We start from the raw sequence: 23,517 nt of genomic DNA, 5'->3' as shown, positions 1-23,517 counted from the left end.
CCTTACTCTGTGGCTCAAGTATAGTTACACATGTACGTCTGTGTATGAATGCTAATAAATGGGCATGTCATTGACATAGTAGGCAGGACGAAGCCAATTAATCTACGCGTGCTGACTGCATCGCCGATATTAGACTGTGGACGTGACGATATTGGCCGAGCTTACAGACTTTACAAATATCTAGGTAGGTACATGTGAATGGTGAAACGAAAAAGAAGAAAATTAAAGAATCTCAACAAGTCCTCTAATCCAACGCAATGTTTTTGGCTGAAAATCTTTCGCAAATGACCAGCTTTTTTTAGGAGGAGGACTTCTCTTCTAACTCCTAAAGTATGCCAGTAATAGAAGAAGTCAAAAATCAGATAGTCGCAAGGTTTTGACGACCTCCCTGGCGCAGAGGAGAGCGCTGCGGTAAGTGGGAGATAAACAGGGTGTAACCAGAACGCAAGTAAAACTTAGCGTTATTGTTATCCATACTAATATTATAAATGCGAAAGTGTGTCTGTCTGTCTGTCTGTCTGCTAGCTTTTCCTGTTTTAACCGTTCAACCGATTTTGACGAAATTTAGTACAGAGGTAGCTTGCAACCCGGGGAAGGACATAGGCTACTTTTCAGCCCGGAAAATTGATGAGTTCCCACGGGATTTTTAAAAACCTAAATCCACGCGTACGAAGTCGCGGGCATCAGCTAGTACTACATAAATACAACCCAATACCAGTAATTATTTGCCTCATTTTGTAGTTTTAGTGATTTAAATCCGCAATGTATGTATAGCGTGCAAAACTCGGGTCAATGCCCCCACCTACGACGCAGCATTGACTCCGGGTGGCCTACTTACGCAACATTCGTTGACCTCTAGCGTCCGTCAGATATTTTATTTGCAATACATATTTATTTACAATATGTGAACTTTTACAAAATATAGGATTTTTTATTTATTTTACTCGTTTTTTTTGTATCAGTTATCAATTATCATCAACCTGTCTTCGTTTTTGCTAGCGTTCTGGTTACACCCTGTATAACAAGATCACCTAATCTGAACAGTTTGTAATTTTTGCTATCACTAAATTGAAACGTTTCCCTTCCTTAAAAGTCCTACTCGTAGCGTAAGAAATGAATAAGAACACCGGCGTTAACTGCTCAGAAGTCAGAATCACCGAGCAGTCAAGCAGTTGATTGCGAGGCGCTTTCATCAGAGGTCCTTGCCCCCGACACGACACTTAGCCACACTTTTACCCTTGGATTAAATTTAAGCTTGGACTTATTTTTACTTATTGCTGTGCTTAATTTAGCTCCGCCTTGCAATACCGACGCTTGCTTCAAAGGAAAGGGTCCGTTTAATAATATTTTTATTATTTGCTAAAATGTCTGATAGACTACTATTTTCTATCTGTATATATAAAATTCAAAGTCCTGACTGACTGACTGACTTATATATCAACGCATAGCCTAAACCGCTGGTCCTAGAGACATGAAATTTAAATAGGGGATGAAAGTTCGTATGAAAGTCCGTTATTTTTCAAGTTATTTGCATGAAAATTGGTGTACGGGTTTTCAGTCACAACTGAAGAAATACGTGTTCCAGGATTTTTGGAAATTCAATCCCAACCTAGATTTTCTAAATTCCACCCGAGCGAAGCCGGGGCGGGTCGGCTAGTACATTATAAAAATACTTGTCCTGACTGACTTATCCAATGCACAGCCTAAGCCGTAGGGACTCACTCAGACAGGCTTTTTGCAAATTCCATCCCTAAGGGGATTAAAAAGGGGAAAGTCCGTCATCTTACAGGTTACTTATATCGATGTGTATTGGAGTTTAAAGCTGTCGGTTAAAATTTTAATGAAAGGTCTTTCACAATTTTCAGAAATTCCATCCCTAAGGGCGTAAAATAGGGGATAAAAATTCCTTTTGAAAATCGGTAAAATTTGAAGTTATATTCATGATTATCATAATGAGAAGGGCTGTCCAAATGCAGACTGGAAGACTTCACACACCCTTGAGAACAGCGATTGTTGTAGAATGACAGCTACAATATCACGATCGAAATCCTCTGATTGGTTGACACTCGCTCACTATTGGCTACAATGCATTGTTGCAACAAGAATCGCACAAATTCAGCCAATCAGCACAATTGAGATTGTAATAATGATTGATGCAGGTTTTACGAAATCGACCTACAGGTTTCCTCACCAAGTAATATTTAAATGCCGAAATGTTAGAGGTGCGTACCCAGGATAGGACCTTTGACCTCCTGAGGCCGACGTCTTACTCTTAACCACTACGCTACCAACGCTTTTTGATATGTCACTAACCTATCATTTGTATTAACAACTAAAATGGCTACGCTCCATATTTTCCCACAGGAACTCTGCTCGATGCGTTATTCAAAACGTAAACACTAACACAAACCCTATTAGCATTTAAAACTTTAAACATTAATTTTAATTCACCGGAAATTAGTTTTTAACACGTAGAGATAGAGGTGGGAATACTTTGAGGGGTTTATACTAATGCAGTTTAGTTTGGGGGGTAGTCAAAAATGCAGGCTATTGAGCCGTTTGTCATCAGTTCATGAAGCGTATACATAATGTGACCAGGTTTTGACGGCGCTAAACGGGATAACAGGTGACGAAGCTAATAAAGTGAAACGGGACATGTGTAGATCGGATCTGTATGTGAAAATCGGGTAAATTTTACACGCACCAACGATGTGTGCCTCGGACGTGTGGTGGGGGACCTCGTGGAGGGTCCGCCTCGGAGGACGTCGCTGGCTGGGTCGCGGTTGATTGCTTCGGTGTTCCCGTGACCCAGTCGCAAGACGACGCGCTGGAGCACTATAGAAGTCCATGATTTTGGTCGTCTCTAGACTCCCTGGTGGCGCTTGATAATGTCGATAGGTACATAAAAGTGTATTAAATGGTCTAATTGGAGATAATAGGTATCTCCATAATATCCATCTGTCTGTCTGATTCACGACCCATCCATTCAACTGATTTTGACGTTTGGTACAGATATAGCTTGCTTCCCCGGGAAGGACATTGGCTACTTTTTATCCTGGAAAATCAAACAGTTTCCACGGGATTTATGAAACCCTTAACCCGATAAACGAAGTTGCGGGCATCATCTAGTAATACATTTGCAGGCGCGCTGCCATTTAATTGTAAACACTTTGGTCATTGAACATTACGTCATCGCCCCACCGTCATTGTGAGATTATAAATGCGGATGCGCAGTGTGTCACTAGCTGTGTATCGGTAAGTCCTTCTTGTATCGTTCCAATTTGTATTAGACAAACGTGATTGTTGTAGTTGAGGTTAATTGAACTAAGTGTGGTGTGCTAGGTTAGCTGGTTGGTCTGGGGCCGGTATGGGGATGGTTGGAGCCGGTCGCTAGGTAGGGACTTAGCTGGTGTTAGTTAGCATTGCCTAGTCTCATAAGAGACGTTGCACTCATTATTGACGGTAGGTTAATAGTTGAGGGTAGTCTGTGATATCTCTCGTAGTGTGCAAGAATGATGTTAGTATGCCCACGAAGGCTCGGTTAATCTAAAGGTTGTAATCCTGACGTATCTGGTTAACCATTACTTAAGGTTACTTTTAGTGGTTTAGTCTTCAATCTCGATCATAATAACATACTTCTGGTGCTGACGAGCCTACACATTTATTTAGAAATCCCGTCGAAAGCGGGCCGCGTGGTCACAGTACGCACACAGGAAGTGAATGTTCCAGCCAAGAGCCAGTGCTCTCTATTGACTGCTGACGGACAATGTGGCTGGTCCTGGACGTAGTTGCGCGGAAAAATCTATAGCCAATAGTTAGGTACGTATACGAATATGTCGACTTTTTCGTTCGCTTTTATTCCGAACTATGAGAGATGTGTAAGTAGAAAAGTATTGTTTCCCAAACAGGAAACAGAATTGTTCTGTACCCGTAAGTACAAGATTTTACGTCTCACCAAACCAAACCAAATTCGAGAGTCGAAATACTTCCGCGTTACAGTAAACTGGATCTTAAACGCCTTGTTTTAAAGCTCAAGTTTGTCTACACTTCTTCAGCTAGCGCTCCAAGCGGAAACATTGCGAAATTAAAATCAGTGGCATTGAATATTTGACTTCAATTCAAGGCTGTTTAGGTCCATTTTACTGTAACGCGGAAGTATCTCGACTCTCGAATTTGGTTTCGTTTGGTGAGACGTAAAATCTTGTACTACGGATACTGAATAGAATAGAATACTTAGTCCGTGAAATTGTAAAAGTTTAGCCAAGTAAACTTTTACAATTTCACGGCTTTGTCGGTGGGGTGGTAACTAGCCACAGCTGAAGCCTCCCACCAGACCAGACCAGAAATTTAGAAATTATAAAATTCCAAACCCATGTCGGGAACCCCACTAATAAGACAACAGCGCTTGCGCCAGAGAGATCATCAAAAAGATTGGAGCATATGGGGGAAATCATGGGAGCTGATTATTCATCGCCATTGAGGTTCGCTTCAAAAACTTCATGCTAAGTATTTAAAGTATTTAATTTTGTCTACCAATCCGCCCATGGCCAGCGTGGTAGACTATGGCCAAACCCTTCTCACTCTGAGAGGAGACCAGTGCTCTGCAGTGAGCCGGTGATGGGTTGATCATGATGATGATGAAGTATTTAAAGTCCATACATAAACTAAGTAACTAGGTACTTACTTATAACATTTTGAAAAAGTTTTATCAGTAATGGATTCCACGCGACAGCTGATGTTCACAAAAGTTGTTAATAGGAAACTTTGTTGGTACAAGTGTGAAATGCATAGCGTTACATTAAAGACATGAAATGTAACTTAAAAGTTAAATAATGTACTCTCAACTCGCAGGCGACAAAGCGACACTTTCACGTATTAAACTTTGCATCAAAAGCAATATTTGTAAAAGCAAACATTTAACTGTATCTAATGATAATATGCATAGGTATAAAGAAAAACCGGCCAAGTGCGAATCAGACTCGCGCACTGAGGGTTCCGTACTAAACTACTTACTAGATCTCGTTTGAACCAATTTTCGGTGGAAGTTTGCATGGTAATGTACATCAAATCTTTTTTTTAGTTTTATCATTCTCTTATTTTAGAAGTTACAAGGGGGGGGGGGCACACATTTTACCACTTTGTAAGTGTCTCTCGTGTTCTAAGTATGGGGAACCCCCAAAATTGTTTTTTTTCTATTTTTGTGTGAAAATCTTAAAGCGGTTCACAGAATACATCTACTTACCAAGTTTCAACAGTATCTATAGTTCTTATAGTTTCGGAAAAAAGTGGCTGTGACATACGGACGGACAGACAGACAGACAGACATGACGAATCTATAAGAGTTCCGTTTTTTGCCATTTTTTAATACTATTCTTAGTATAAAAAAATGAACTATTAGCCATGTTAAATGACTAATATTCCCCTTTCCTCTCCAACTAAGCGTCAGGCTTGTGCTAGGAGTAGGTACGACAATAGTGCAACGGGCGGGGTTTGAACCGTCGACCTTTCGGTTTTCAGTCCACTCCTATACCGGTTGAGCTATTGAGGCTCAAAGGCATTTGGCTACGGAACCCTAAAAGCGCTTTAAGTGTATATTTTGTAAATAAAAAAACCTATTCTATTTGGGCAGAGGTGGGCACGTAAATGGAACTGCTAAGCCAAACATTAACGGGAGTGTGGTAAATAATTAATTAAATAATTCCAGTTTGTACGGCGCCGAGCTCGCTCTGTTTAAGGCAACTATTTGCTGCACTGCATGGTACCCTCGATAAGGGTGCGTCCACATGACGTCATAGTAGGTTATGAGTTATGACGTGTGAAAAGTAGAGTATTCAACGCAGGGTTTTCGTCTTGGGCGCCCCGAAACCCCGCGCTTCACTCAGGATTCGAGATGAGAGTGGAATCATATGTCACATAGGTTGTACGTTGTAGATTAAAACCCCTATAAAAATTGGGTATTTGACTTTATAAAAAATAAATTATTTCTTAGTATTATTAATTAATAGAGGATCTTCCGAAGTGTAAGAACCATTTTAAATTATCGATTAAACTAAAAATGTACGTCATTATGATGTGACGGCACATTCCAGTATAATATGAGTATTTCATAGAATCTCACATACTAAGCCCGCGTTTTGACGTTTGATAAAAGTCACTGATTTGACTGACGCGTTTTTGTACCTTACCTACTATTTTACCTACTATTTATTTTATTTTATTTTATTTGACTAACCAACAACATTTACACATACACAAGTATTTACATACAAAAGGATTTATAATTAATGGACACATAGCATAAACGTTAACAACTGGCTAGTACAAAAGATTTAGGTACAATGATGTTATGACTTTAAAAGGCAGTAAAGTAAAGCAAAATGAAATAAGGAATTAGCACTTTTACCTACAGATGTGTACACTCACCCTCACAGGAAAATAAAGTCGTTTCAGTAGCTATTTATGCACCTAATGGAATAACTTTGGAATTATATACACCCACCCTATACCGCTCCACTTGTAATTAACTATTACATTGAGGTAAAAGCAATATTTTTTAGCGTTTAAACTACCGTGAGTGATTTCCATCCAGACGAGAATGATGGAACACATACGCAGCGTCAAAAATGTAGACACCACTGGGTCAGCAATAGCAGAACATATTATCCAGAATTCGGGAACGACGCACTACATACGATTCGACAAGGTTTCCGTATTGTCCCGGGAAAAGTTTCAAGTACCGCGGAAGATACGGGAAGCGATCGAAATTAGTCGCCACGCGAATTTCAATCGTGACAATGGATGGATGCTACCCTCAGCGTGGAAACCGCTTTTTGACGCTAAGACAAGGGCATCAGTCGTGGAACGGGACACCATTAACTGCGCGTGCCTGGATTTCGGTGACGGTTCCAGTGATGAAGAACAGCAGGAACTGTCGGGAGACGATCGGCAGCTGTCTCCCCCCCCCCACCCCAGCCACCCTCACAACGGGCTCTACGGGCAGCGGCACGTGCGTCCCGCAGTCAAAACCGCGGCGCGTGCGCGGACGGACTCCCTTGAAAAAGGACCCCGGATGGGTTCGAAACTAGTCGGGCTAACGTCGACTACACACGTGAGTAAGCCGGGACAGATAGCAATATTTTTTTTAAATATTTTTTTAATTAATTTTAGTGATGGTATGATGCTCGTTCCTTCGATGATGGGCAAGTCGCTTGTTTGGGATACAACGTGCGCAGACACTTTAGCTGCGTCCCACATTATGTTCAGCGGCCATCAGCGCCGAACAGGCCAAGAGGCGCAAATATGAGAACCTCGATGGGAGCTTCATATTCGTGCCTTTTGGTGTGGAGACCTTGGGGCCCGGGAGCTCGAGCTCTTTTTGAGGAAATTTCGAAAAGGGTTATCGAGTCAACCGGGGACGCGAGAGCTGGCAGCTACCTTGGACAAAGAATTAGTTTGCTTGGTTAGTTTGGTTAGGTTAGTCCCCCCGTCTTATATCCCGATTGCCATGTCGACCTGTCGAGAACTATAGAAAAGTACCCTCCATAAGAGTGGGTAAAGGAAAATTTCCCAGATGAAATGCGTTTTTTCGTAGTAAGTATTTGCTCCAGTTCCCGTTGAAGCTGCCATCATTCCCATTCATCTAGTGCATTAAGCGAATGACCTGACGAGGCACTAACCACAGACTAATGGAAAAACGTGGACGGAATCGCAAAACATGTGTCCATATTTATTTTATCTTATTTTATTTATTAGGTTAACTTTCGGCTACTTAATACATTAAAAAAATACTTATTCTGAACACACAACTTACTAAATGTTGTCGCCATTTACAAGTTAACACAACATTTACAAAAGTATGTTACGAAAAAAAATACAGTAGTTTACAGTAGTAATAAAGTAGTTTCGGCGTGATGCGCGGCCGTGATACAGACAGACAGACAGACAAAATTTTCAGTTTTGGGTTCAGTATCGATTATAGAGTGCCCTTGAAAAAGATTTCAAAATATCTTTAATGTACAGAACTGTTACAATTTTATTATAAGTATAGATATGAATTTTTAGAGTATCATTCCACAGTAGACAGTTTGCTGTCGTCTATTTTCTGTCTTGTAGTCTGTGCACTAACAAAGAGTGGGAAAGCGAAGGCTCGACAGCATGCAGATGTCGAGCAGCGAGCAGCGAGCAGCGAGCAGCGAGCAGTGGAGAATGTCGCGGGGAACAATGGAAATATCTGTTGCATTGCGATTTGCGACTTGAACAAGTTTGATTGACGACTGATTGTTCAGTGGCGGATGACGATGAAGCACATGATTGATTTATTAACGACTAGCTGATGCCCACGACTTCGTCCGCATGGAGGTCCACATACAAACTTCACTTTCATAAAACCAAGTGTGATATTATTGTGTGTGTCGTCCTTCCTTAAGGCCCTAACTAAGCAACCAATCGACCTGATTTTTGGCATAGAAATAGTTGAAAAGACGGAGAGTAACTAAGGCTAATTTTTATTCCGGAAAATCATAGAGTTCCCATGGGATTTTTGAAAACCTAATTCCACCCATCTTATAAATGCGAAAATGTGTTTGTTTGTTGGTTTGTCGTTCAATCACGTCGCAACGGAGCAACCGATTGACGTGATTTTTTGCATGGGTAGGTATAGATAAAGAGATTAAATACCTGGAGGGTGACATAGGCTACTATTTATCCCGGGAAATCAAAGAGTTCCCACGGGATTTTTAAAAACCTAAATCCACGCGTACGAAGTCGCGGGCATCAGCTAGTATGATATAATAAAATTAACAAAATTAATTAATTCCCAGGCATCAACGTTATTGTCTTAAGCCAAACATACAGCCGTTATGAACGTCGAACATACCCCGGAAATGTGGCTACCGCTGGGATTATGACAATTTTATGGCTGCGCTCTAAAGTAGCTGTAAACCACCCCCGGCTAGGTAGAGTAGCCATATAAATTCAATCATGAAAATTTAATTACACAGATATTATTGCATTTTGTATTTGGCGCCCTTTTGAAATGGAAATAGCATGTTCTATGGCGAGACAGCCATCTTGAGTCGATTGTATAAATACGGGTGGTTGATGAATTTCAAGCTAGTCTCGTTCTGACGCGAGACTCGGTAACTATTAAATGCTTTTTGTGTTTAGGTCGCTATTTTGATTGATTGGTTGTAATAGTAATTTTGTGCCCTAATCAAGTTAATATTACAGTTAGGTTAGTACAAAGAGTAAACCTCTCGATAAGCCTCTACGCGTGTGATCATTGTCTACGCGCAAGTTTAACAAGAGAGGACATTCAAACAACTAATCCAAAAATAGCTTATAATGCCCTGCCCTGCTTTTCTGTTTGGCTTTAAATTCACTTCTGGTCAGCCTTTTACAGACCACCACCTATAGACGCCTAATAGCCGGACACCCCCATCACCAAGCTTAGGCAGTTGCTTAGCATAAAAGTCGGCCCACGCCCGTTCAGTAGGTACCCTCTTCCCTAAAATAACATATTGCCCAAAAAGCATATGTAACGGCGATCACGCACTGCACTTCCGTCATCCGAGTTCTATCCGTCATCCGTGAGATTGAGAATCTTCTTCTTCTTCTTCTAGTGCCTCTCCATTACTGAAGGTCAGCAGTCAGTTTTTTAAACTTCTCCCTGTCCATGGCTAGGCGGAATAGTTCTCCGACTGTTTTTATGCCAGTCCACTCCCTGATGTTACGTAGCCATGACTTCTTTCTTCTTCCCACCCCTTTTCCCAGCTATTTTACCCATCATGATTGTCTGCAGCAGGCGGTACCTATTGTGTCGCAAAATATGGCCCAGGTAGGTACGAGATCTTACGCTGCTTGATGGTTTTAACTAACTCGGTCTTTTTCTGCATCCGGGCAAGAACCTCAGAGTTGGATAGTTTAGCCGAGATTGAGAATACCAGCGATTATCTACGACAGTCATAAGCTACCATACAAAACAAAAAGGAACGTATTTTCACGGACTCAGATCGGATGCAGTGCGTAGCCGCTCTAATGTAGCTTTGTATTGGTCAAAATCGGTTCAGTAGTTCCAGAGATTACCCCTTACAAAGAACTTACAAACTTTACCTCTTTATAATATTAGTAAGTATAGATTTATTTAGACTGGTTTTTTCAGTGTAGCTTTATTCCTGGGGAAATCCCGGACGTGTCGGGGAAACTCCTGTCGCCTGGTGACCCTACCCCGGGTGAAAAGTAATAATTGAGGGCGATACCCTCCCCTCTCAGCCGTTATTACGGGGGGTGCAGTGAAAGAAAACGAGTTAGTGTAAAGGAAACTAAGTGCAGGTGGGTTTTGATGTTTACACTCGAGCGTTCACTTGATTTGTGCAATCGTAATATTTTCAGTTTTTTTTTGCTGTTCTTTGGTTCTATTCTTCAGTTTAGGGTACCGTACCTCAAAAGGAAATAAAGAGCCCTTATAGCGTCACATCGTCGTCTGTCGAGAAAACTAGAGTGATCTAGAATCACGAAATTTGGCAATAGGTAGTAGGTAGGTCTTATAGCACCTGTGTGTGTGTGCACCATGTGAAAGGAAAAATCCGAAAATTACTATACAAAGTGGGGTATCATATTATGAAAAGGCTGTACCCGTACATTCTAAAACAGATTTTTATTTATTTTTATGCATAATAGTTTTTGATTTATCGTGCAAATGTCGAAAAAATACGAAACCCTCGGTGCACGAGTATGACTCGCACTTGGCCGGATACCGAGCGTAGCGAGACCAATAATTAATCTATGGTAAATACTTAGTAGGTAAAAAAAGAACGCGAATAATTTCGCAGAACTGCAGGATGATATTCCATTCAAATTTTCGAATGAAATATCATCCTACAAAATGAATAACTTCAAGTTAATTTCGTTACGCATACAAAATTTTACTGCAATACAAAAATTAAAAAGCGTTTTCAATAGCCCCTATCTGTTACGGTCGCGAATCGCGAAATATAAAATTTTAATAAACATACAAAACACGCATTTCGCAGCTGGCGCGGGCGTCGCGCTCGCTGCGATTTTTTCAATACCATTATCCAACGTGCTGCAAATTTAATGTGATTCATTTTATGCTAGCATAATCAACTCTTCATAAAAATTGTGATAAAGATCTTCGCACATTAGGAATACGAACCAAACACCCCCATAGGGCGTTTGTGCGCTCACCCGTAAAATCGCGAATTCCGTACAAATACGAATCGAATGAGTACCTACGTATTTGTATGAGGGCCACTTCGAAGAATCACGGATACGAACCAAATATGGATGATTTCACGGATTTCACCCGCGATTTCACGGATCCGTCAAAAATACAAATCGAATTAGGTACGTATTTGTATGACGGCCACTTCAAAGAATCACAGATACGAACCGAATACGAATGAGTGCACAAAGGCCCTTAGGGCGTTTGTTAAAAATTAAAATTCACTAATATTTTGTTAAAATTCACGATATATTGCAAATAAACATCCGACTGACGCTAGAGGTCAACGAACTTTGCGTAAGTAGGCCACTCGAAGTCATTGCCGCATAGACCCGAGTTTTACACGCTAGGCAGTAACGCTACGTTTTTGCTAACGTTCTGATTACATCCTGTATTTGCTACTTTACATAAATAATATACTATACTTTAAATAAATAGATTTTTTTTTTTTTTAATAGATATAGCGAGCAAGCGAGCAGGCGGGTCACCTGATGTTAAGTGATTACCGCCGCCCATGAACATTTGCAGCACCAGAGGAGCCGCCGATGCGTTGCCGGCCTTTTAGGAATTTGTTGGTCCGCCCCTTGAATAACCCATGTTATAATCTAGTGGGAACACCGCCGATGGGAGTTGGTTCCACAGTTTGCACGTGCGTGGAAAGAAGGATCTGGCGCAGCGGACGGTCGAAGTGCACCAGACACCCAGATGGTGAGGGTGAAATTCCTTACGGTGGCGCGCGGTGCGGTTGTAGAAAAAAGAGGGTGGAATGAGGTCAAAAAGCTCTTCAGAGCACTCCCCATTATACAGGCGATAGAACACGCATAGAGAGCTAACGTCTCTGCGGTGCTCCAGGCTTTCCAACGAGCCGGTTAGTTTGGGATCGTCCACAAGTCGAACAGCCCGCCTTTGGATCCGATCAAATGGAAGGAGTCTTCAATAAATATTTGTTTTTGCCTACCTTCGTGTCGACATCATGAAAAGGCACAGCAAACCACGGCTTCCCGGTCAGACTGCGCCGGAAACCGGCTTCTCTCTCCACCGGACCCTCAGGAGTGCCGACATGAGCCCACAGCACCACCTCCACCACCTTCAACCGCGGGTACACTCGCTTGTACACCTCCTCCAAGCGAACCCCGAAGTCATCACTAGTATCGCTTATATTCGCGAACGAGAAATAAATGCCGCACACAGCACCCTCCCCATCCTCAACGCAGTCGGCCAAAGCGCCCAAAGTCGGTACATTCTCAAATTTACCATTCTGGGTCCCAGGCGAGTCACATTTCACGAGCACACGTCCGAAAAGTTTTTCGCGCCAATCCATTTTACTTGTTATTCTTTTCTTTTTTAAATCCATAAACGGCTTACATTTTTTTTTAAATTTTCGTTCGGTAACGGGTGAAGTTCGGTTTGAGTTTGTTTGCTTTTTGACGGCGCGCGACTGGTTTTCGGTTCGAGTGTTTATTTTGGTTTAACACTAAAACGTGTCTAAAATACGCAATCAGATATCACATCGGCGTTTAAATTTAAAGTTCGGTTGAGGATGTTATAATGGCGATGAGTCATCGGTTTTATTGTTAGTTATTGGCTTATGTGCGCGATTTATTGTGAACGCGATACGGTATGGAATTATTTTAAATTCGAAAAGCTCGCGTGGCGCGGCGCGGAGCAACGGCCGGACGCCCTCGTAAACAAAGGCAGACTGGAGGTGGAGGGAAAATGAGGGAACCCTCTCTCATAGAATAAATAATGGAACGCAGATGTATACAAATTATCTTCTAAATATATAAAAGGAAAAGGTGACTGACTGACTGACTGACTGACTGATCTATCAAGGCACAGCTAAAACTACTGGACGGATCGGGCTGAAATTTGGTATGCAGATAGCTATTATGACTCCGCTGACATCCGCTAAGAAAGGACTTTTAAGGGGACTTTTTAACTCCTAAGGGGGTGAAATAGGGGTTTGAAATTTGTGTAGTCCACGCGAACGATGTCGCGAGCATAAGCTAGTTATTTTATAAGTTACTAAAAAGTTAAAAACTACTAAAAACGAAAACGATCTCGGGCATCCTCTGACTTTTCGGGGCTACTTATGTGCTTAATTAATCAAATATCACTAGTTCTAAAGGTGAAGTAAAACATCACGAGGAAACCTGCATGCCTCAGAGTTCTTCATAATATTCTCAAAGATGTGTGAAGTTGCCATTCAGCACTGGGCTAGTGTAGCGGACTGTAACCTAAACTCTTCTCATTCTCGCCCGGTGGCATTACAAACCATGCAGTGGCAAAATATTTTGACGATTCAAAAGCACTTGCAAATGATTCATCATTGCTGGCTCAGCACAGAGCACGGGTCTCCTCTCAGAGTGAGAAGGGTTTTGGCCGTAGTCTACCACGCTGGCTAAGTGCGGATTGACAGACTTCACACACCTTTGAGAACATTATGGAGAACTCTCAGGCATGCAGGTTTAGCATAAATAGTTATTCTATTCTATTCTTTCTGAGAGGAGATCTGTGCTCAGTAGAGGGCCGGCGATGGGTTTGTAAAAGAATAAAAAAATTCATCTGTATATTTCTAAGGATTAGGCATAAATTATAGCATACACATCGCTTCTGTGTGGTTTAGTCTATGGCCCGTCCTCTCATATCTCACGTAGAATGCGATTGCTGCTTGAATTAATTCAGGTTCGAGACAATCCCTCGCGGAGGGCGAGGCAAGGGCAACCGTTAGGTCTCTTTTGATGCCTAAAGCTAAAGCCTAAACACCACGCCGACCCCATGTTGAATAGAGTAAGGCCTAGCATTGAAATAACGTCTTTTTAGGGTTCCCTATCTCCAGAGAAAAAAGCGGCCAAGTGCGAGCCATATAGCCACTCACGAAGGGTTCCGTATCATTGTAGAATATTTCGCCATCGATAATATGTGATTTAGTAAATTATTTTTTTCGTGAACACATTTTTTTGTGTGATGCAACCACAAATTCACGGTTTTCAGATTTTTCCCAAGTTTTCCCCAAATGTCTGCTATAAGACGGTAGGTCTACCTGCCAAATTTCATGATTCTAGGTCAAAAGGAAGTACCCTATAGATTTCTTGACAGACAGACGGACGGACGGGCGGAACTCCGAAAAGTTAGTGCCTGGGATCTAACCGCCGACCTCCCGAATAGAAGGCGAACGGGTAAACCACTATAGGCTTAAGGAGAGACCACCGCAGAACGCTCTTAACGCCGCGTACTTTCTTATACCACAGTATAAAGAGAGTTACAGTAGTCCGACGCCTTTGATCTCATGGTAAATACGACCACGACGATCCTTCAATATAAAGGCCTAAACTTAGGCCAGCTCGGTTGGCTGATCGCTCCTTGTCTCGCGCTTACCGCACGATTGCTCTGTCTAGATGGCCTCGCCGAACCTCTGTATCTAATCATATTATTCTTACTTTGTGCTTACACTACCTTGCGAAGTTTTAGGGTCAGTCATATAATAAATGTATCGTGAAAAGGGCACGAACCGGGTGATTTATGACACGGATTTATGTGAAATCGATAGGCGCGCGCTACAATCACATAGTTGAGTGGGAAAGGCTATGTAGTTAGGTATAGTCCGCGACAGGTCGAGATGGCAATCGGGGTGCGATGTGGGGGGACGCCTCGGACACCCGCACGTCACCCGCGCTCGCCCGCACCGGGTTAGCGCGGGGGTTGTGCGCATAGGGTGTGCGTTATTAAAAAAATATTAAAAAATAATAATTGTCTATGTCTATCGTCTATGTCTATGTCTCCAGATTTTTATGTACTACTTCGTGTGTCATTAACCGTCATTATTTAAAGTTTGACACAAGTCAAAAGCACAGAGTACATTGAATATACGGGTATTGAACTTGAGCATTGAGTTGTTGTGTTCACAGACTACAGGTTGTGTTGTTGTTTGTGTTTATTTAAAAACTTGTTTTAAAACTTGAATTCTTGATTCATTATTTCAGTTTCCACTTTCTTATCTAAAATTAGGAATAGAAACATACGTAACATGAGCGTGAATGCAATAGAGCTAAGCTCTGACGATTCAGAAGATAGCTTTAGAAGTGATAGATACTTTGATTTACTGAAAACTGGAGCAAATATCGTGGGAGAAGATTTACAAGGTATATACCTACTGCTACTAAAGTGCTACAACTTTAATTACAAACAATATAATTATCTACTGGCAAATGCAGCAACCGACCATCAAAAAGTATAATTAATTACCTATTTTGAATAAACTATTTGAATTTGACTGTACCTATTATTTTTATGAATGTATAAAATTTTCAGAACATGTAGACTCAGGAGACAGTGTTTCTCCATCTGCAAGTGGAACTAGTAAAAGTTCTCGATCACAAGATAGTGGAAAAAGGACAACCAGAAGGAAAAGAGCTGGTAAGTAGTAAAAATGTATACAAAATCTATATTATAACTAGGTTTCTTACTAGGTATCATTTTAGTAGGATTTCCAATGAGTAAGATGCTACTCTGTGATCTGTCCACATGATAATAATAGGCATAGACTTTCATTAGGTCACAACATAACCTAACACCAAAAAGTTGTAACTTGCGAAACTAAGTACCAGTGGTGACATAATAGGTATGGATTTATCCAAAACTTGGGAATGGACAATGGAAATATTTTTATACTAGGTTATTCCCGCGACTTCGTCCGCATGAACTACAAAAATTTCAAACTCCTATTTTACCCTCTTATTGGTTGCATTTTCAAAAATCCTTTCTTAGTGGATGTCTACATTATTATAGCTATCTCCATTCTGCATGCCCAGCCTAATCCATCCAGTCTCTTTAGCTGTGCGTTGATAAGATCAGTCAGTCCACTTTTACTTTTATATTTATTAGTTTTCTTGTTTTATTTGCAGGTAGCACAGAAAGTGAAGTAAAAAAGAGGACCACAGCAGAAGAGAGACAAGCTCAGAAGAAGAAGTTGGCAGAAGAAAGGAAGGCAGCAAAAGATGCAAACAAGATATACAAGCCTGGAGAGTGTATGAAGGTAGTTATCCTACTAGTTTGTGATTTTAGCAGTTTGTTTGTATGTTTATTTACGTGATCCCTTGTATCTCCTAAACTATTTATACAAGATATACAAGACTCTCATGTTGTGCCAGATATTTCCTATGACTGACAAACAAGATTTAGTGTAAGTACAAAGATTTTTTTTTTGTATAAAATGAGTTTCAAAATCAATTTGTGTGTGTGTGTGTGTGTGTTTGTGTGTGAGAGAGAAAGTGTGTGTGTGTGCGTGCGTGTGTGTGTGTGTGTGTGTGTGTGTGTGTGTGTGTGTAAGTGTGCTCGGGTGCGTGTGGGTGTGTGTGCGAACTTTTTCCAGGTTAAATATTTAGAACAAAATGAGTATGCTTTCTTAATTATTTATTTTCACACTAGCTGATGCCTGATGTTACTGATTAAGTAACAAACATCCAAACATCCATACTTTCACATTTATAATATTATTAGGATTTAAAAAAAAAGAATATAAGCCATGTTAAATGACTAATATTCCCCTTTCCTCATCAACTAAGCGTCAAGCTTGAGCTAGGAGTAGGTACGACAATAGTGCAACGGGCGGGGTTTGAACCGTCGACCTTTCGGTTTTCAGTCCACTCCTTTACCGGTTGAGCTATTGAGGCTATAATTAGGCTAGCATTAGGATGAGCCAGCATATCATACAGTAGTGTGCTGGTGATGGGTTGGTGATGATGAGGATATGCTATTTTGCAGCATATGACAATAGAAATGCATCCAGTGCTGCTGGAGGCTTGGTACTGCGCGGACATAGTGCGGGAGGCGGGCGCCAGTGGGGTGAAGGTGCGGGCTTCCTCCGCCATCTGTGACCCTGCTCTCGTGCTGTGGACCAGGGCCGTGCCTCCTACCCTCACCAACAACCAGGGAGTGGTAAGATTTTAGTATATTTAATTTATTAAATTAATATTCTTCTTGAATATCTGTCTTAGTTTAGAGCTTTCTTGCGTAGGCTAGGATTCTATTGAAGTACTTACTGGTTTTTTCCAAAAAAAATATTATTTAATCAGTGTAACGCTAATCTAAAACTAAAGTGTATTGTTTGTAAGTTATTTTTTTTAATTTATAGACTAGAGCGCTTGAATGCAATAACATCTGCTGGCAAGTGAAGATACTGCCTAAGATGCTGTCTTGACCTGACTTGACTTGGTCTTGTACCTACATAATATAATAACGATGGAGGGGAAAACTTAAACTGAGTTAAATACCTGAAGAGTGCCATAGGCTAGTCTTTATCCAGAGGATTTTTAAGAGATAAATCCATGGGGATGAAGTCGACTAATTAGTAATTAACGTCAATAAATGCTAAAGAAAATATGTTGTATCTTTTCTAGGTAGAATTAACACCATCCAAAGTGCAGTGTGAGCGTGGTCTGTACGTGTGTCGTTTGGCAGACGCGGCGGAACTGATCGACAAACACTCACTCACACAAACTGTACAGCTAGCGAGCCAGCTGGCGGCGTGCGACCTCACACTCGTGTTATATGGCGTTAAAGATTACTTTAAGTAAGTAAAATTCTTGCAACTCACGAAGGCGAGTGAACTTTACTTGTGGGTACGTCGTTTATGAATGAATGAATGAATGAATTCTTTATTCAATAAAATGCAGGTACAATAGGTTGAAACAATGTCTGTGAGCCTTATACATTTTACCATTGTAACTGGTGTTTGAATATTATTACCTTTCACTTATTTTATTATATTTACATGGGCATTGCGTTAGTGTGCGTACATGTCGGACCAATCAGTCGCGAGCAGGCGCTCGTAAACGCACACATTTAGCGTACCTTACGTACCGATACGACTTAAACACAAGCATAAGCCACTCGCCCTCGTGAAATGCAAGAACTATACAATATGTATTTTTTTTAATATTTTTTATTGAAAAGGTTCGCTAGCGATTTTTACAAAAATGATCTTAAATTATATAAAGTTAAATTACATGACGTTGTATGTAAAATCATTTGAAAGCAAACACTAAACATAACATAACAAACATTCAGTTTGTTCTTAGGGTTCTGTAGTCTGTACCTCAAAAGAAAAAAGGAACCTTATAGGATCACTTCTTTGTCTGGCTGTCCTACCGTCTGTCTGTCGTGTCTGTCACGAAAACCTATAGGGTACCTACTTCCCGTTGACCTAGAATCATAAAATTTGCCAGGTAGGTAGGTCTTATAGCACAAGACGTAAAGGAATGAATCCGAAAACCGTGGATTTGTGATTAATGTGATAATGAACAAATAATTAGTAAGTCCCCACTAATTATGTTTATTTTTGTTTTTGTAGGATATCAGGTCGGAAAACAGCGAATAGCAGCAACAAGCTTATAACAGAGATTGATTTGGACAAAGCTATCACAGGTAAAACTGTCGCAAAACAAGTAGTCCAGTCTGAAGTTGCAATATGGTAGTTTGTACAATGCGCAGTTTTGCGCAATGCACAGAGAATTCCACCTCAACAGTACGCATATACAAGGTTTTGCATGAAAACAAAATCGTAAAGTGTTGGCGGGGGACAGGGGAGAATGCTTTGTTGTGATTGGTGGACTCAAAAGTCACGTAATCAAGACAATGTGCGGAATGAGGGTACCGAACGGGCGTGGCCCGACTTTTATGCTCAGAAACTGCCTAATCTTGGCGATGCAGGGTTCCTCACGTTGTTTTCCTTCACCGTTAAAGCAAGTTTTTTTTTTTTTTTTTTTTTCTACCATAAAGCACCATTATAAAATGGTAGCTTTATTGCTACTACCACCTAGCCTATGGGCTAATAAGTAATATTATTCTAGCTTAAACTTCTACTTATGATTAATTTTTAAATCTAATTTACAGTCCAGTAACTGTCCTTAGTTTATTCTAACACGTACTTACAGTTCACTATGTTCTTGTGACCTAGAAAAATAAAGTAGCACAAGCACTATTACACAAACGCTGCACTGCACTGCTGCAAGCCGTTCGAATTAGTGTTAAAAAGTACATAAGTACTTTTTAACACTAATTCGAACGGCTTGGTTCTTTTGAGCCTCCTTTTGATGTCCATGTTATCTAGAAGCTTCACAGCCTCCAAATTAACATGATGGCGAAGTCGATGTTGGTGAGCTTCTGCGTTAAAGCAAGTGATCTTTAATTGTTACTTAAAACGCACATAGCTCAGAAAAGTTAGAGGTACCCGGGATCGAACCCTCGAGCTCCGATTGGAAAGCGGACGTCCTAACCACTAGGCTATCACAGCTAAAAAAATATTAGTTATTTTAAAAATATTAGTTACTAGCTGCCCCGGCGAACTTCGTACCGCCTAACAGTCTATTCTTTTTCAGGATTTTTTAAAAAAAATCTCTCCGTAAGAACCATCCTCATACTTCAAGGAATATTTGGAAAAAAGAATTAGCGAAATCGGTTCAGCTGCTCTCGACTTTTGCGATCAGCAACACATTCAGCGATTCATTTTTATGTATAGAGATTTAAAAATAAGTTATTTATAACATTAGTTATAAATAACTTATTTACTCGCTTTAACTTTGCTCGCGCTTCCCGCAATTTAAACTTAATTTATGACGAATCCAGCATAGACTTATTTTATGGCAATGTGAATAGTGTGCGCCAAAGTTTAATAAATTTATTTGCTAGCATAACGCAATAATAATTAATTAATTAATTAGTTTTAGTATTAATTAGGTAGTTTAATTTAGTATCTAATTGTGAAATTAAATTTTATTAGCTTGTAGTTACTTAAGTTTAAGATTATAATAGATTAATGTAAGCTGTTGGTTCTCCTAATAAAATAAAAATAAAAATAAAATAATATCTTGTAGATCTGCTGGTGAGCGCGGAGTGTGACACGGTAGCAGTGAACACACCAAATGAACTGGCGCTCACGGTCCTGCACTTTACTAAAGCCATCGCGGAGCAACCACACAAGTAAGTCGAGCACACGGAGTAGTCCGCTCTGAACACGAGGCGGACGACTGCGCAGTGACGCAAGACAAGTGCAGAAATTGTGTTTGATTGTTGGTTTGTCCTGCAACCACGTCGCAACGGAGCAACGGATTGACGTGATTTTTTGCATGAGTATAATTGAAGACCTGGAGAGTGACATACGCTACTTCTTATCCCGGATATCAAACAGTTCCCGGGATAAGAAGTAACTATTTTTAAATATTTTATTCCATTGACAGAGACTTAATCAGACCATGACAGCAATTATTTAATACTACTATACTTTGACCTTATTTTTATTTTGTACTAATCTTGCTTTATAATAAATTCTAGTCAACATTCTCATAATATAATAATATATAAGCATGCAAATGAATAATATTTAATATGTAGTAATGATAATTTTAATAATTTTAATCCTATTCGTATTGTATCTTTAATATTTACCATTTTATTGTACCTAAAATTGTATTTGCAATACCCTGACAGGGTCTCATGTATTTAGCTTTTAGCTTTAAGCACCCACCATCAATAAATGTAAATGTACCTACATGAAAGCAAATAAATAAATCTGAATCTGAATCTGAATCTGAATCTAAGATTAAGAGAGTTTTTGAAAAACCTAAATCCACGCGGACGAAGTCACGGACATCAGCTAGTCCATTACAAATATAAATAACACGACTAGACTCACGTGATTAGTCAAAGTAAGCCCGACTAATTTCAAACCCATCCCGAATCCCGGGTGTGATTGAAGGACAAACCAACAAACAAACGACGATCTGACGACCTCCCTGGCGCAGTCGTGAGCGCTGTGGTCTTATTAGTGGGAGGTCCCGGGTTCGATTCCTGGCAGGGGTTTGGAATTTTATAATTTCTAAATTTCTGGTCTGGTCTGGTGGGAGGCTTCGGCCGTGGCTAGTTACCACCTTACCGGCAAAGCCGTGCCGCCAAGCGATGTAGCGTTCCGGTACGATGCCGTGTAGAAACCAAAGGGGTACGGGTTTAATAAAAACTGCCATATCCCTTCCAGGTTAGCCCGCTATCATCTTAGACTGCATCATCACTTACCATCAAGTGAGATTGCAGTCAAGGGCTAACTTGTATCTGAATTAAAAAAAAAACACACACTTTCGCATTTATAATATGGGTGTTGTTATTTTCCAGGAAAGCCAAGCGGGACGTGGACGAGCAGGCCGACTTCTACATGCGCGGCGACAACAAGAAATGTGTTGCCGTTGACAAAGATGGTAATTAGAAACTTATTATAGAATAGAATAGAATAGAATAGAATGTTTTTTTTATTCATGTAAACTTTTTAAAAGTGCTTATGAATAGTCAGGTAGTTTTAATTTACCAACAACAGTATAGAGGTATAGAACCTCTATACTGATTTATTTTATTTTATCGAATTTCCTGTTGTATTTATTTTTCAAAAACCGTAAAGCTATTTAATATACTCTAACCATATCAACCACTAAAACCACTATAATTAATTATTAGTCTTTAATCTAAATATATAAAAGGAAAAGGTGACTGACTGATCTATCAACGCACAGCTCAAACTACTGGACGGATCGGGCTGAAATTTGGCATACACATAGCTATTATAATGTAGACATCTGCTAAGAAAAGGTTTTTGAAAATTCAATCCCTAAGGGAGTTAAATAGGGGTTTGAAATTGTGTAGTCTACGCGGACGAAGGATATAAATTCGGACATAGGCTACTCTTTATCCTAGAAAATTCGAGGGTTCCCACAGGATTTTTAAAAATTCAATCAATCATTCAATCAGCTTGTTTGCGTTCACTGCTGGACATGGGCCTTCCTAAGAGCACGCCACCACACACGATCCTCCGCCTTCCTCATCCACCCACTTCCCGCTACCTTCTTAAGGTCGTCAGTCCAGCGGGTTGGAGGTCGTCCCACACTGCGCTTGCCGATACGCGTCCACTCCAGAACACGTCTGCCCCAGCGGCCGTCGTTTCTTTAAAAAAATTAAAAAATATAATTATTTTGTTTCAGGTAATGGACTAAGCCGCGTGTGGCAACAGATGCTAGCAGTGCTGCCCATGGCCAGCTTGGAGTCATCGAGAGCTCTGTGCGCGCAGTACCCCTCCCCGCTCACTATGTACGAGGTATGTTGCCCTACAGATCCTAGGCAGATAATAAAACGACCCTTAAACTTTAAGGGTATCTAGCAAGGGGTAATGCATGACGTGATTTCTAATACTATTCAAAAAAAAATATCTGCCAAAACCACCACAAACTTCAAAATCGCTGGTCGTTCCTCCCAGTGTTGGGGACAATACGCGGAGAAACTTTCAGCTTTTATAAAATAACGGTTTGGTCTGGCCCTCACAGGCCCTCTCTCTCTATATACTTTGCAGCTAATATACGATATATTATGTATAATATCGTACGCGACTGTATGCGACTTCGTCCGCGTGGAATTAGGTTTTTGAAAATCCCGTGGAAACTCTTTGATTTTCCGGGATAAAAAGTAGCCTATGTCACTCTCCAAGTGTTTATCTATACCCATGCAAAAAATCACGTCAATCCGTTGCACCGTTGCGACGTGATTGAAGGACAAACCAACAAACAAACATACTTTCGCATTTATAAAAAGGGTACTGATTCTATGTCTTACGAAGTTATTCTTAAATCAGGCTCTGCTAACTCCCGACGGCGTGGCTGCCGTGGCCGACGTGGGCGTGGCCCGCGCCGCCGTGCCCGGCTCCAGGGCGCGTCGCATCGGTCCCGAGTTCGCGAGGAAGCTGGAGCTGCTGTTCACGGCCACTGATGGCAACACTCTCATAGACTGAAATTATGCTAGAACCCAGAGCTGTAAATATGTGTAATTAAAAGTGTGATAATTAAACTCAGTGAAAATAAATTGATTGTTTCGTTTTTCGTTGTATTATTTTAAATTTTCGCCCATTTTAACAACTGCAAAGAGTGAAACAGACTAAGGGACGGGCAAAGAAATTTTATATGTACTACTTCATAGACGCGTCCGTAAGCCGCGACAGGTGTGCAATCATTTGGAATCATTTGGAATGTTTGGAACGCGACTTGCAATGCGAGATTAGGTATCTCTCGGACGTCCGAACGGGTTTTTGCACTTACGATAGGCTGACGGTATATCCTATATACATTCAGATGTTAATATCGAACCAAATACATCTCCAAAATCTGTAATATTAGGTTCCATCTAGTTAACTATCTAAAGTTTTTTCTTCGATGACAAGATATCAAAAAACAAGAACTCGGAGCCGT

The 23,517-nt window shown here is 40.6% G+C and overlaps 2 protein-coding genes across 2 annotated transcripts in view; one reads left to right on the top strand and one right to left on the bottom strand.

Annotated features, from left to right (window-relative positions):
- Positions 1-12,929, bottom strand: part of LOC117985340 (nucleoredoxin-like) — a 45,219-nt gene extending 32,290 nt beyond the window's left edge. Inside the window, exon 1 of the mRNA XM_034972031.2 lies at positions 12,201-12,929. Within this exon, the coding sequence (XP_034827922.1) occupies positions 12,201-12,596 (396 nt within the window). The 5' untranslated portion in view covers positions 12,597-12,929. The remainder of the gene's footprint in view (positions 1-12,200) is intronic.
- A 2,130-nt stretch (positions 12,930-15,059) lies between these two features.
- On the top strand, positions 15,060-23,148 carry mms4 (Methyl methanesulfonate sensitivity 4). Its single transcript, XM_034971693.2, has 11 exons — positions 15,060-15,083; positions 15,136-15,384; positions 15,554-15,658; positions 16,147-16,277; positions 17,006-17,179; positions 17,641-17,813; positions 18,594-18,667; positions 20,116-20,221; positions 21,407-21,489; positions 22,264-22,376; positions 22,908-23,148. Exons 2-11 carry the CDS (start codon positions 15,270-15,272, stop codon positions 23,061-23,063), a joined length of 1,230 nt encoding a protein of 409 aa, XP_034827584.1. The 5' UTR covers positions 15,060-15,083; positions 15,136-15,269; the 3' UTR covers positions 23,064-23,148.
- The last annotated feature ends 369 nt before the right edge of the window (positions 23,149-23,517 follow it).

Source organism: Maniola hyperantus, chromosome 9, assembly GCF_902806685.2.
Source record: "Maniola hyperantus chromosome 9, iAphHyp1.2, whole genome shotgun sequence".
In the NCBI taxonomy this organism is placed as follows: domain Eukaryota; kingdom Metazoa; phylum Arthropoda; class Insecta; order Lepidoptera; family Nymphalidae; genus Maniola; species Maniola hyperantus.
Note: the sequence above shows the minus strand (reverse complement) of the source record. Positions and strands in the feature narration are given on the sequence as shown.